We start from the raw sequence: 13948 nt of genomic DNA, 5'->3' as shown, positions 1-13948 counted from the left end.
GGCTGGCCTGCAGTCTGACTAGAGGAGACAGTGCCCCCTGGTGTGGGCAGTGCAGTACTCCTTCATGTGGTATCTGATCTGCATGGAATATGTCATTCCATCTGGCTGGAACTCTATTATATTTATTACATAAAAATATCATCTTGTTTTTTAGTCCATGTGATGTTTAATACCCGTTGGAAAAACATCAACATTCAACACAAATACAGATGTTTGATTCTTAAATATGCCTGCTATCATTATCACACCATACATCTTTGACTATTTATATGTTAGCACAATATGACGGAATTCCCAGTTATGGTTGCCAGGTAGGATGCAGTGGTGTGCACGGTGACATGCGCTGCCCTGGTGTCTTTATTTCCATCACGTGTTAATCCAAACAATCACTTTATATTTTACTGTACGTATAATATTGCATGAATGAATTCTTATTTTTTGTTATCAATTGACAATGCTAAGTAATTTGCATAACATAACAAACCCAAATATTGCTCTTAAATGTACCTTGGCTTTATTATGGGCCGCTTTAGCCCCACCTTGCAGGGTATTCACTAATTGGCTGGGGTGCAAGGGTGTCCAAACTTTCAACGGAGGGCCGCTACCACCAAAAAAAAAAAAAAAAAACATTCACATTTTGTGATGGAGCAAAGTGCAATTAATTCATTTGAGCTTTATAATAGGCGGAGGAGCAAAAAAAAAACAACTACAGGCTGATTATGGCCTGCAGGTCACACTTTGGACACCCCTATAGTGGGTTCATCAGTGTGGATTGTACAAATGGGTGACCTCCATTTCCAATTCCTGACCTGCGTCCTTGCATGTGTTGTGTAATTGTTCCAGAAAGCCCATTTATTGTATTCACCATAACAGATGATTGTTTAGGAGAGCTTCTTGCCATCCAGTCATATTTAAATAGCTAGTCTGCTGGACCAAGAGTCACTGGGGGGGACAAGCACCTGATGGATGAATCCCGATGAGGAAGACCGGCCACTCTCTTCATTAGTTAGTTGCCACCTTGACTGCCGTCACCGCCTCAGGTTTCAAGGTACGTTGTTGTCTCCCACAGAGGTCATGATGTCTTTAATCACAATAATAAAGGACAGGCCATGTCTGCTTGAGTGGAGGGGAACACCAGACAAGGAAACACGTGACTTTCTGCAAGTGTTCACGCAGGTTTGGATCCAGACTCGGCACTAATAGATGCATTATTGCTAATGATGGTTCCAACACCAAGTGCAAGGCAGTGAAGGAGGCAGGGACGCCGCCCACAGGCCGTAGTGGGCATTACTTCAGGAGATGGGAGGAAATAAGTCAGCAAGTGTTTCCTTCGCCCTTGTAAGGAACTTTCATTCAGTCTGAACCAAAATAACAAAGACACGTGACTTTTGAGTGAGCCCAGGTAGATATGATAAAATATTGGGGGGGGGGGGGGGTCTATATGCATGTTTGGCATTAACATGAAAATCCGTCCAATGTCTAATTCGATCCCAACCTAAACGGAATCCCGATAGAGACGCGACCACACGCCGGATCCTTCTGTGCACTTTTTGTTCCGAGGCTCCATTTGTGAGGCAGAAAGGGGGCGGGGTGGGATATTCAGATGAGCTGGAGTGACAGCTCCGGTTCCCCCAATGCTGTGTGTGCGTGCGTGTGCGTGCGTGTGCGTGTATGTCCAACTCCACCGGCTCCTTCATTCCTAACTCCTCTCATAGCGCAGCGCACTAAAAACACCGGACGCTAGGGGATCAAGACGCACGCCGCCCTGCCTCGATGTGGGCTCTTTGACAATCCCGACGCCGTTTCGCCAGTCAGGAGGTTTCGGAGGGAGGACTTTTTTTTTTAATTCCACCGTTTGATGTGACTGTTTGCATCGCCGATTATCGAGTCAATTGTTTTGGCTTTTGTCGCCCACCGCCCTGCGCGCATTTCCCCCCTTCCCTTGTGCGCATTTCCCCCTCCTTCCTGGCTCGGATCGGCGATCTACCTCCGCCGGCCCCCATGTCCTATCCTCAGGGTTACCTCTACCAGCCGCCGGGCTCGCTGGCTCTTTATTCGTGTCCGGCTTACGGGGCCTCGGCTCTGGCCGCCCCTCGGAATGAAGATCTGGCCAGGTCGTCGTCCGGCTCCGCCTTCAGCCCCTATCCCGGGTCGGCCGCCTTCTCCGCCTCGGCCGGTGCCGGCTTCTCCAGCCCGCTGTCATACTCCACGGACCCGGCCGCCGGGTTCCCACCGTACATGGTAAATGTTTGCATTCCGGAGGGGAGCGTTCCACGGCGTGTTGCCGGCGTTCCTTTGAGCAATAGGAACTTTCTTATCAGTTCCAGATTGTTATCCAAATACGGCCTAGTGGACTCCTGGCGCTAAAACGCCCAAATGAACGCCAAGGCCATTTTAAATATGGATGGCAAATTGTAATATTTAACACCGAACGAGCAGCTAATTATGTCAAACCGAATACTCGTCCAGTGTCTCCTTTTAAAAGCCTTGCTCGGAATTTATGGGTCAGGGGGAATTAATACGCAGCGTAAAAAAGGACTTTCTTGCTGGGCAGCCATTAAAGTGGTTAAAATCATCTGTTGATTTATGCAGTCGGTAATATTAAGGAGACGTGCATAAGTGATTTGTTTATAGGATTTATAAAGCCGCAAATAGGAGACGTTTTAGTGCTGGCAAAATAAAACATGAGGAATAATAATAACACTTTAAAAATGAAATATACGTGTAATTATTTTATGACCGTTATTAGTGTGTGTGCTTTTCTGCGGTTTTAATTTTCCTCAGTATGTCCCTGAGCAGTTTTAATAAAATCATTTTTAATAAAAGCCATTTTAGCATGAATTAACGCATGATAATTTATTGTGAAAAAATGGCTTTGTAACGTACATATTTGTGATGTATTAATCGGAGTAGTAGTATATTGTATATATTGTACAGTATATTATATTGTATAGTATATCGTAGAGGTTATTTTTCCTCATCATCACCCACCAACCCGAATATGAAAATAAAAGCAGAGCCCAGATGTCGCTAACGGAAGGTTTGTCCACCAGAGCTCCCCCTACGACGCGCACACGGCGGGCATGGCCGGGGCCTTGAGCTACCATCCGTACGGGAGTCCGGGGTATCCGTACCAGCTCAACGACCCGGCTTACCGCAAGAACGCCACCAGGGACGCCACGGCCACCCTGAAGGCCTGGCTGCAGGAGCACCGGAAGAACCCCTACCCGACCAAAGGGGAGAAGATCATGCTGGCCATCATCACCAAGATGACCCTGACCCAGGTCTCCACCTGGTTCGCCAACGCCAGGAGGAGGCTGAAGAAGGAGAACAAGATGACTTGGGCTCCCAGGAATAAGAGCGAGGATGAAGATGAGGAGGATGGGGATGGAGAGAGGAAGGACGTGGAGCGATCGGGGAAGAACCTGGACAACAGCGAGGCTTCGGCGGAGGACGAAGGTGGGCTGGAATAAGACGTCTATTCGACTATGGGGGGTGGGGGGGGGGGGGGGGTAACAGCAACGCATAAGTTATTTCATATTGTATTATCTTATGACTATATGAAATGATGGCCATCGTTTATTATATTGTTAATACCAACTATATTTTAGTGTATGCAATTTATTAAAATGTTATAAAAATATTAAAACCTTAGATATTAACCATTGAAATGATTTCAACAGAATTATTAAAATGGAATTGAAATAATTAGTTTTAAGGACAGGTGATTGCATATATACTTATATTTACATATATTACTAATAACTAATCAACACGCTTGGACTGCAACGTCAATCGATCGTATTGATCATGCATTGGTCAAGTGTACTGGTAACATATATGCTAGAAACAAATATATATATGTGCTAGAAACAAATATATATTTATGCTATAAACAAATATATATATGTATGCTATAAACACACTGACATGCCAATAAAATATGTTAAAATTATACACATTTAAAAAGTTATTTCACAGCTTCCATAATAATTAATTTCCCCCTGTGGAGTGGGTGGCCATTTTGACTTATTTGTCGTGTTTATGTTTCATTCTTTTTTAATCTAAAAAAGTGTTTTTAATCTAACGTCTGATTTTTATTCGTCAGGCATCAGTCTGCACGTCGACACCCTGACGGACCACTCATGTTCGGCGGAGTCCGACGTGGAGAAGGTTCTCTGTCGGGGGGGCGACCCGGGTTCGGATCACGCCGGGGACAAATGTGACGAGGACGCCGAGGAGCGGAACCACGCCCCCCGCTTCCAGCTCTCCCCCAAACCAGTCACGTCGTCCCCTCTGATGGGGGTCGAAGCGCCGGTTTTCGCCCACCAGCACCACCACCACCACCTCCATCACCTCCAGCAGCTCCAGCGGGAGGACTTAGCTCGGAGCCTCGGCATTAACAAGCCTTGCCCGGATAGCAGGCCGACCACCGGGGCTGGGTCCCAGACCCCCAAACCCAAACTGTGGTCGCTGGCGGAGATCGCTACCTCAGACCCAAAGCAGCAACCGGGCCAGCCCGGCTGCCCCTCCTCTTCCTCCTCTTCCTCCTCCAGCGGGGGGCTCCTCACCCCCCCGACGTCCTCCGCGGCCTCTCCGTCTGCCACCCCGCCCTCCCTCTACCCGCCCCCCTCCCTCATCGGAAGGCCTATTTATTACACGTCCCCTTTTTATAGCAACTACACGAACTACGGCAACTTCAGCCCCCTGCAGGGCCAAAGCATACTACGCTACTCCAGTTCTTCCGGGGTGAGCCTGGCAGCAGCGGCCGCCGCCGCAGCTGCAGCCGCCGCGGCGGCCAACGAGGGTCTGGCCCCGCATCATGGCCCGGAGGCCGGCACGCAGCCCAAACAACACAGGCCCGACTCCCCCCTGACGAAAATGAACGCAAGCCCGGCCGGCGGGGAGCAGCAGCAGCATTTCAGGCATGCGCATTTAGAAGCAAAGAAGGGCACATAGAACCCACGGTCAGCCCACGGAGTCGGAAGGCACCACTTGGTTATTATCGCCGCATAGAATGTGCAAGTGCAAATAGCGCATCTCTCACTTTAGGTTCATTGTAATTATCCAGGGTAAGCCAACAATGCGTACTGCACATGCGTACTCCTGCTGTATCAGTGAGGATGTACTAGGATGGACTTTGGGATTGAATATGCACTCTGTTTTGTACTTGATGCTTGGAGTGGACTTTTTATTTCCGTCATCTGCAGGTAGGGGTCACACTTGCTTTGAGTACAAAGGCAGCCTGGCCCCCACCTTTGGTGTTTGGACCCCATCACCTTTCCACCTTAAAGGGATCCAGTGCCACCGCAGCCCAATGAAGGCCGACCGCCCCGTCCCGCTTATTCCAAGTGTGTGACACTTTAAAAGACATGCGTACTTTATATCTTGGTTTCTCCTCCCGCATATGTGATTGATATTATTCCTCAGGTTCCTATGAGTTATTCATTTGTCCCACTATGTCATTTCAGTCTACATCTATGTGTGGAAACTGCCTTTTTTATGGTATTTTTGGAGACGAGGGGGGGCGTCAATGCAGTGAATGAGCCTGAAGAGAACCTGTGAGGACTTCAAAGTTGAATAGCCTACATTTGATATTTATTTTTTTAAATGACGGCAGAATGATGCCTGTAATTTATGCAAGTTGTATTGCAGAAACAGAAAAAGGAAAACTGACATCTGATGTCTGTTTTTGTAAATATATAAATATATATAGTCATGGTTTTTATTGGAATTTGGGAAAAGCGACACAATCTTGCTACTGCTCCTGCTAATTTATATCTTTGAATGTAAATAGAAATGGAAACAAGCGCTGGTATGGATGTGCTGTATAGGCTTGATACCCTTGATACCATATCATGATATCAGCTACTCAAAGGAGAAAATATTAAACTGTTTTCCCAACTGTTACATCTGGAGGAGTCATTTTATTTAGCAAAGGGAAATCTATCTATCCATCCATCCGGACTTATCCCGGTCAGGAATCGCACATTCCCCAGCTAGATTGGGATAAACGACATGGTTATTCCATTCCATTTCCTCCCCCATTTGCCACTCCCCTCTCGTAGATTGCACATTTATTTTAAAGTGTGATTAATACAGCCACAGCGGGACGCGTCGGGCATTATGGGCTCCCAGCGGGACCCGTCCCTGGAGCTTTTTTAGCCCGGTTCACGCAGGGTGGGTCCGCCCTGCCTGCTTCATTACAGCTTCATGGCACTGAGCAATCCATAAAAGTCTATCTCAGCATCTGCCAGCTCCAATGGGCTGTGTGATGGGCTCTAATAGGACAGGCTCTCCTCTGCTTCTCATCATGGCTGCTTAGAACGGCCTGCTGTAGGCCACAGCTAATTAAACACTTTGGCCAAGGAAAATATTATTATGTATTGTTGCTTATGGGGAAAGATGGCTGCTCGCTACAAAGGCCGAGGATGAAGCTGATGAGCTTTGATTGTTGCTCAAACCTCACGCAACCACGGCATTTTAAAGGATGATGGGCGTGATCCAAAACAATATTTTCAAAATTGTGACGTTAAGAAAGGAGATCAGGTTGCAGCGCTTCTCCTGATCCTATTTTGTGAGTACTTTGATGGAAGAAGAATGGATGCCATAGCCCGTGGCCAGCCTCTTCTTCAGCCCCGATGCTTTCATTATGTGTTGCTTTATTCAAATGCTGCTTTATTCTCAGGTGGGCTCCATCAGGGACTCTACACCGTTGTCAAATAACACCAGAGGCGCTTTCCACAGCAAACAGGGGGTCTCTCCTTTTTTTCTCTCCTTCTCCTAGCCGCTGCTGTTGCCTCCAAATGTCAACATTTGTTCTCAATAAAAAGAGTTATTGTTACTGTAAAAAGCGTCTAGCCACCGGTCGCCTTTGAACACATGAAAAGAGACTTCCACCCCGGCTCCGCGTTTGATTGGGAGCAGTGGCAGGTGAAATGGGAGCGAGGCATCCATTGCACATGACAGAACTCACGCTGTGAAGTCTGTTGTGAATTTATGCCACAATTAGTCACAATTGCTGAGAGGCTCCTCTGTTCTGTTCCACAACCTCAAACTATTAGCAGAAGAACCAAGCTTGACCTTGAGCCGGTCCGCTAACATTCCCAGAGGGCAAAATAAACTATTTTTATTGCAAAGGCTCAAAATGACATCCGCCCATGCTTGAGAGAAAGGGACAAATGGATCTAAATATTCCTAAATCCTCCGTTGCATATCAAACATTGTTATAATCCTATCATATAGCTTAGCACGCAGGCTACGTTCATCCATGGTAAGGCCTGGTTGTCATTGAGAGCTGAATTGATGCTATCGGGGGCTCATAGCTTCATGCGAGTGCAGACTGAAGAGCAAGTGGACTCATTTCCCTTATCGCTGATCAAATAAGCAGCTCATATATGGAGATAATTTATGAGCTCTTTGTATCCTTTTGTCCTCCCATCAACCCTTTCTCCTCTAAATGCTTAAGACATTAATCTCCGACGCTCACCTGTGTTCCACATCAGCAACAATTTCCAATGCAACGACAATACAATACGGCACTTACTCATTTTAATTATATTTAATTTAAAAAATGGATATTTTCTCCATGTACTACAGTTTTATCACAATTACATTAACTTTAAAACACATATTTTCAGTGGGTCTCCATGTCAAGGCTGCATCGTGAAGCCAATTTGTGTGAGTGATCATAAGAAAACCTCTGATTTGCTTGTGGAGAAGTTGCATGAATGCTTCTCTTTTTTCAATTTTTAATGCAATTTGATTGATATTTTATTGGAAAACAAACATGTTATTCTATGTAATATAAAGCATATCATATCATATCATATCATATCATATCATATCATATCATATCATATCATATCTGTCACAATCCGCATCGTCTCCTGTGTGACAGTTTTTGTTTTCACGTTGTTCGCCTTAGTTCCTGCTTTCATGCTTTTATTTTGTTGTTTTTCCTGTGTTGGTCTGTCCTGCGTTTCGTCACTTTTACTTTCCCGTTCTACGCGCACCTGTTGCCAATTTGATTCTTGTATTTAGTTCAGCCGGGTGCGTCTAGTTTTTGTTGGTTCATTGCATGTTTTACTACGTGTCTTATGCCAGTGCTGCATTCGCCGAATTCGGAAAATAAAAGCAAAGCTTTTTCCTGCACCTTCTGCTTCATCTCTGCATCCTGGGGTCGCACCGCAACACCCGCATGACGAACCGTGACAATATCATATCATATCATATCATAAAAACCAAAAACAGTTTTCTAATATCCAAAAATGACAAAAGCTCACGTGAACCCTATTCACATGAAAACTACACATTTGACTCAACAGGCCGCTGATGTTGAAACTTCCTAATGGCGAATAAATGGGGTGGGGGGGCGTCTGAAAACGAGCGGTAGACAAATCAGGTGCAGGTGTGTTTAATAGCGCACATCAAAGTGAACAAGCGACTTTAAAAATGAGTTTGAGGTCCTGTCCTCCAATAAAAGTGTCAGCTGAAATGTTCACCATGAGCGTGATCAAGGGGTGGAGGGGGGGCATGTTTTCGACACCCGCACACATGGAGATATACACATGCAGCCTTTACATACCAGCACTCCGACACACACACACACTCACACACTCCCATACTTTAATACTACAGCAGGCTAAACAAGGCCATTAGCAGGCCTGACTTCCACCACTAATTGACGCTTATGTTTACTGCCTGTGGTGAGTAAACACTTTAGAGTCGTGAACTGAACCTTTGGGCCATAAATCTGAGAAAACCTGGATGGACAGCATCACTCCCAAAGGTAAAAGAGGTGAAAGCTGAGGTGCTGCCAAACACATGCATATGTATTAGTTAATATTTAGACATATATATAAATATATATTAGGTAGTTAAGTTGTTTGCACATAGAGTACATCTGGGCAATAGCAACGCTTGCCATGGAACTCCATCAGCAGTACGTGTGCGAGACCGTGATGTCGTTACCATGTGTTCGGTACAAACGCACGTGACCTGGACCGTGCACACTGTGATTTGCGTCTAAGTGCAGTCAACACACCGCTCGCCCTCTGTGCCGGATTGCAAAGTGACAGAGCTGACAGAGCTTTTAAGATTAGTGAGTCCAACAACCAACCGAGACAGACGTGTGAAACGGCGTTTCCCCCTCTTGTCTATCTCGAGTGTTTTATAAATGAGCTCAACATGTCTGAGCAGAACCTTTTTTTTCTCTATCTGACATAAGCTGGGAGACATATTGAGGGGAAGTGATTCATGTTAAATAGTATCTGTCAGGCTAATTAAATGAAGCTTTGCTCAAAGCCAACACTTTAGTGTCATGACTTTTCACTCCAATCTGCAGCTTTCAGCCTAAGCTATGTTCACCGAGGAGGGGGTGGCACACAAATCAGACTGAATGAAAGGCAAAAGTATTGAAGAAAAAACAACCAAGGATGCTTGTTTAATTAAACTGCTACCGAGGACATGCCCACAGGCCTCGTCTTGAGCTTCCGAGAGCTTTATTTTCACAAAAATGTTTAATAAGCATGTGATCAAGTCCATCTACACCCCTCCTTGAGTTTTGAAAACACTTTTAACAACAACTTTTAACAACTGCAAAAATTTATGTAACATTACATTTCCCACAAATGTTAGTTGAAATCTCATTTTGAAGTCAAATGATGTCTATGATGTTGCGAGGGCTTCGGCTAACGGCTTAGCCCATCACAACTTCATGCCAAGAAATGGTGGTCCTATTCTTTGCTGCTAAAACCTCCACTCTTCTATAAGATATTGGAGTGTTTCTATTTATCCAGAGAGGTCAGAGGTCACTGCCGGCTCACAATCCTGCTCTAGTTGTGATGAAGATGAGGTCACGATGCTCGTGTTTTTCTGCACTAAACGACCCAAAAGGTCTCAAGGAAGATTACTGGGAGATGGATAACCAAGATGAGGCAGACTCCGCCCAGGCTGTTAAAGTACAATAATTGGTGGTTTGATTTCCTTCGCTTTGGTTTTCAGCCCAACAAAGTTTCCGTTTGTCCGTGAATCATTCCGTGGAATCGAGCGCCCAAACAAAGTATCCCCACGTTGGTGGTCAGAACTTTGAACTTTGTCTTTTGTGTATATTTTGGGTTTTTCGGCTGACCTGTTGTCAGAAATGAAAAAAAAAACAAAACTGAGGTTCCACTGTAAAACATAATCCTCCAGTTATAGCAAGAAAATGCCCCCCCCCCCCCCCCCCCCCCCCCACTTCCACCACCCACCAGCAAATGTTCCTCCCTCCCTCCGTCTGTACTCCTCCTCTACTTTAAATAGGGTTATTCCCCAAGAGGTATGGGAGGGGGTAGGGGATAAGAGGTTCACTGCACTTGGAGCCAAACACATTCCCTCCTCTCTCTGTCTTCCTCCATCTTTATTTTGACTCCCAAGCCACCATGGAATATTAGTCTTTTTACATTTAATCACCCAACACGAGATTTCCAATTCATTAAAAGCACTCAGATATTCAGGCCAGCTGCCTCCTGGAGACTGGCGCAGGACAAGGTGGAGACAGACAGGCTGTGTGTGTGTGTGTGTGCGAGTGTGTGTGTGTGTGTGTGTGCGAGTGTGTGTGTGTGCTGCCACTTTTCTGAAAAGACGGGCAACCCAATCCTCAGCCGTGATCTGACAGTGCTCAGCACTATCCTGCCCAGCTAAATGAAAGCTGTTCAACAGTCAACAGTCCGCGTGTGCATGCAGGAAGTAAAGAAACGTTGACACGTACCGCCGTGCATCCACACACGCCACATGTGCCGACACAACGGCTCAGCAAGGGTTTGCACATTGAGACTGTTGATCCGTCTAAAATCAAGCAAAGCGGCTTAGCTCTTTCTGCTGCGGAGAATTGAAGTTGCATTCTAATACAATTACGCTGACCAAGAGCATGTTAGCACGGAACAGGAAGTAACGGCGGTGGTAACATGCAACATGAAACTACGTACTATATCCACTGATGAAACAAACGAGTGGAACAAGGCTATTGTTGCAGACAACATGCAGCTGTTAAGAAACATACACAATCTGAAATCATATTTAGAGGCAACGCTAATTGGACTTTCTTTGTGTCCTGCAAGGCGTGTTGGCGCTCTTTAAGGTGTCGTGTTTGTGTGCGGTTTTTATGCTGCTGTGTGTGTCGCTGTGCACCTGAAAGTAAGTGTTCATGTGTTTTATGCAGAATATTCTCCACAGACCAGATGGCTGGATGGTCTCTTAGGAATCAATATTTAAGAGGGAAAACATGCTAACAAGGCATCTGCATGTGTTTGCTACATTCTGTGATAAAATATTGACTCTGTCACTTTCTCTTTTGCGAAAAAAATATCATTTGTGGTCAAAATCGAATTTGCGGCCGAGCCGCTGGAGATGCTTTATGATGCTTAAACTGTATTATGGAAAGCAGGAAGTGAACAAATGTAACAGTTAGTGATTGTAAAAGTACCAGATGGAGGGGTAGGATTTAATAAGCTTTGCTTCTTCCTACTCCTTTTGGACATGTGGAACTGGGAACTGATTATGGGATGCACTCAATTGGAATCTGATGCATTTTCAAATGAAATTAAACCATTACCATTACCATTACCATTACCATTACCATTACCATTACCATTACAGCAGTGATGATGACGGCTCCGTGTTTGGATCAAACAAGGACAGAGGAAGGTCATGTGTATTCCGTTCCACCCTCTACCGTACATCACAAGGAATGCTGTGTTTGGGTGATTCCACACAATGGGAGTATGATAACATAATGTATGAAAACCTGGACACAATTTAAAACTTCATCGAAAGCCGACTCATACAAACTAAAAGATGCCTAATTATATTTGCATTTTATTACAGAAAAAAATTCATTGGCGTAATAGTTAAAGGATTCTCCTTATGGAATCGAACCCATTCAAAAGTATGATGTATCATTGCAGTTGTCTTCCTCACAGCATGCATCTCAAAGATCCTTCGGAAAACATTTTTGAGTTAACATTTCTGGAATCTGCCCTTCGTGATCAATCTTTTCTTCTTCTCTTTCTCTCATTTGATTGGACAAAAGGAGAAGAATGAATGAAGAGCACAGCTGATGGTGCCGGTACGACATATCATAGATTTCACACCACCAACAGATTGAGTTCTCCCTCTCATGAGAAAGTATGCGGCCAAAACGAGTTACAACTTTTATGAGCAATAGCATCACATTTGGGGGGTCATGGAGCAGATAAAATATCAATACATCATATCTAACGTTATCCAAATAAAAAGTGGGTGCCATGCGTTGTCTGGGTGTAACGTACCTCGATGGAACTATTTTTATGAAGTGATTTTCTGTCTTTTCTGACAGTACCTGGAGTACTAGTGGTGCTAAATGAACTTGCCTGGCCCGGCCTTGGTTTTGCCTTTCAGTGACCAGAAGTCAGCATTTTGGTTTTATCTGGCTGTGTCTGCCCCCCCTTCCGTTGAGTCTTAGTCATTAACCTCGTATGAATGAGAATTTAACACATCAAAATGCCAGTCTCTCTTAAGCATCCCTTTAAATGCCAACGAGGAGGAGCTAGTCTTGACAACACTGATGAGAGTGGAGTGGGGGTCTCCAAGGACCTGCTTTGGCCCCCCCCAGTCACTCCGTAGAGTCGGAGGCAAATGGGCATGGCTTATAAGATGTGATGAGGATCTGAATTAAAACTTCATTAACCGTCAGTGCTGATTAAGACCATGGAATAGGAACGCTTTGGTTAAAGTTCATCATATACTGCTGAGCTGCACGTTTGACAATGTTTGCCTTCATGATATATAAATGATCTTCTTTATGTGTTCCACATTCAGCTTTGATCCTCAGTCGCCCTCACAGTGTGGCCTACTTGCTTTAAATATTCATAAGACAGTCACGTTAATTGGTTAAGCGGGTCAAAGTTCATCATCACCCCAGCAGTCTTCCGCGCTTATTTTATTGTTAGGATTGGAAAACCATTCATTTGAAATCTTTTCATCATTTTGATATTTTGAGTTTTGAAAGCAGACTGAACTGAACTGATCATTAATTGATATTTGCGTCCACAACAGGAAATGTGCCATAGAAAATGGATTGATGAAAGGATGGATCATGGAATATATAAAGCAGTTACATGAACATCAGGACTTGACTATTGCAAAAACAGTCCGGCAAGAGAAACTACCTACGGTATTCCTCCGGTATTCCTACGGTATTCCATGTGCCAACCCAACCCATCCACCTTTTCTTCTTTTATTTTATTTAATTACCCAATGTGCTTTGCATTGCAGATGGAGCTGGATGCTGTTCAAGCCGCCCTAGCCTTTACTTGACACACACACACACACACAGCATCCTTGGGAATTAGGTTTTCCTAAAACTCTGCAGACTTGTGCTGCTAACATGGAGCGTTAAGCATGAAGTTAACGTGAAATAAAATATAACATTAATGTGAACAGATAATTATACTGCACTCTTGAAATAAACTAAAAGGTGTCGGTGTCGTCTAGCAGTTGGAGCTTTAGCTTTAAGAATGAACAAGCCCGCATTTCAGGCCGAGGCTCAAACAGCTTTTGGTTCCCCGGTGGACCAACCCCGAGCATGAACTACACAGCTGTCCGTGGAACAATACGATATGAAATGCTTGAGGTGGCTAATGTAGCCCACCTTGATTAACACCCAGACTGTCCTTCCAACTGCCTCAGGCTGCTCCAATTAATGGATGCTTGCAAATGCATGCAGTATAAATACACGCAAAACACATCAAAACCTCAACTCAGGGGTCCTACTCCGTGACAGATAGGTTACAGCCCAATGACGTTCCATGATGAAGACAAATTGGAGCAGCACCTGGTCAGCCATTTATCAAAGCCCTTCAGGTGAGATGATGACTTTGCCTGCGAGGGGATTGAACGCTTTCTTTCAGGTAAACCTCCTGAAAGACTG

General features: G+C 44.9%; 1 protein-coding gene across 1 annotated transcript; it reads left to right on the top strand.

Annotated features, from left to right (window-relative positions):
* The first annotated feature begins 1730 nt into the window (after positions 1 to 1730).
* On the top strand, positions 1731 to 5897 carry irx2a (iroquois homeobox 2a). Its single transcript, XM_058053371.1, has 3 exons — positions 1731 to 2241; positions 3054 to 3459; positions 4109 to 5897. The coding sequence occupies exons 1-3, from the start codon at positions 2002 to 2004 to the stop codon at positions 4957 to 4959; spliced, it is 1497 nt and encodes a 498-aa protein (XP_057909354.1). The 5' UTR covers positions 1731 to 2001; the 3' UTR covers positions 4960 to 5897.
* Positions 5898 to 13948: the final 8051 nt, after the last annotated feature.

This window comes from Doryrhamphus excisus, chromosome 17 (assembly GCF_030265055.1).
Source record: "Doryrhamphus excisus isolate RoL2022-K1 chromosome 17, RoL_Dexc_1.0, whole genome shotgun sequence".
NCBI classification, from domain to species: domain Eukaryota; kingdom Metazoa; phylum Chordata; class Actinopteri; order Syngnathiformes; family Syngnathidae; genus Doryrhamphus; species Doryrhamphus excisus.
Note: the sequence above shows the minus strand (reverse complement) of the source record. Positions and strands in the feature narration are given on the sequence as shown.

Bases quoted from the DNA above. Each gene is read 5' to 3' on its own strand.
- irx2a (XM_058053371.1), top strand. From the start codon at position 2,002: ATGTCCTATCCTCAGGGTTACCTCTACCAGCCGCCGGGCTCGCTGGCT. The intron at 2,242-3,053 runs GTAAATGTTTGC...TTTGTCCACCAG, and splicing joins CCGGGTTCCCACCGTACATG to AGCTCCCCCTACGACGCGCA. The intron at 3,460-4,108 runs GTGGGCTGGAAT...TTTATTCGTCAG, and splicing joins GGCTTCGGCGGAGGACGAAG to GCATCAGTCTGCACGTCGAC.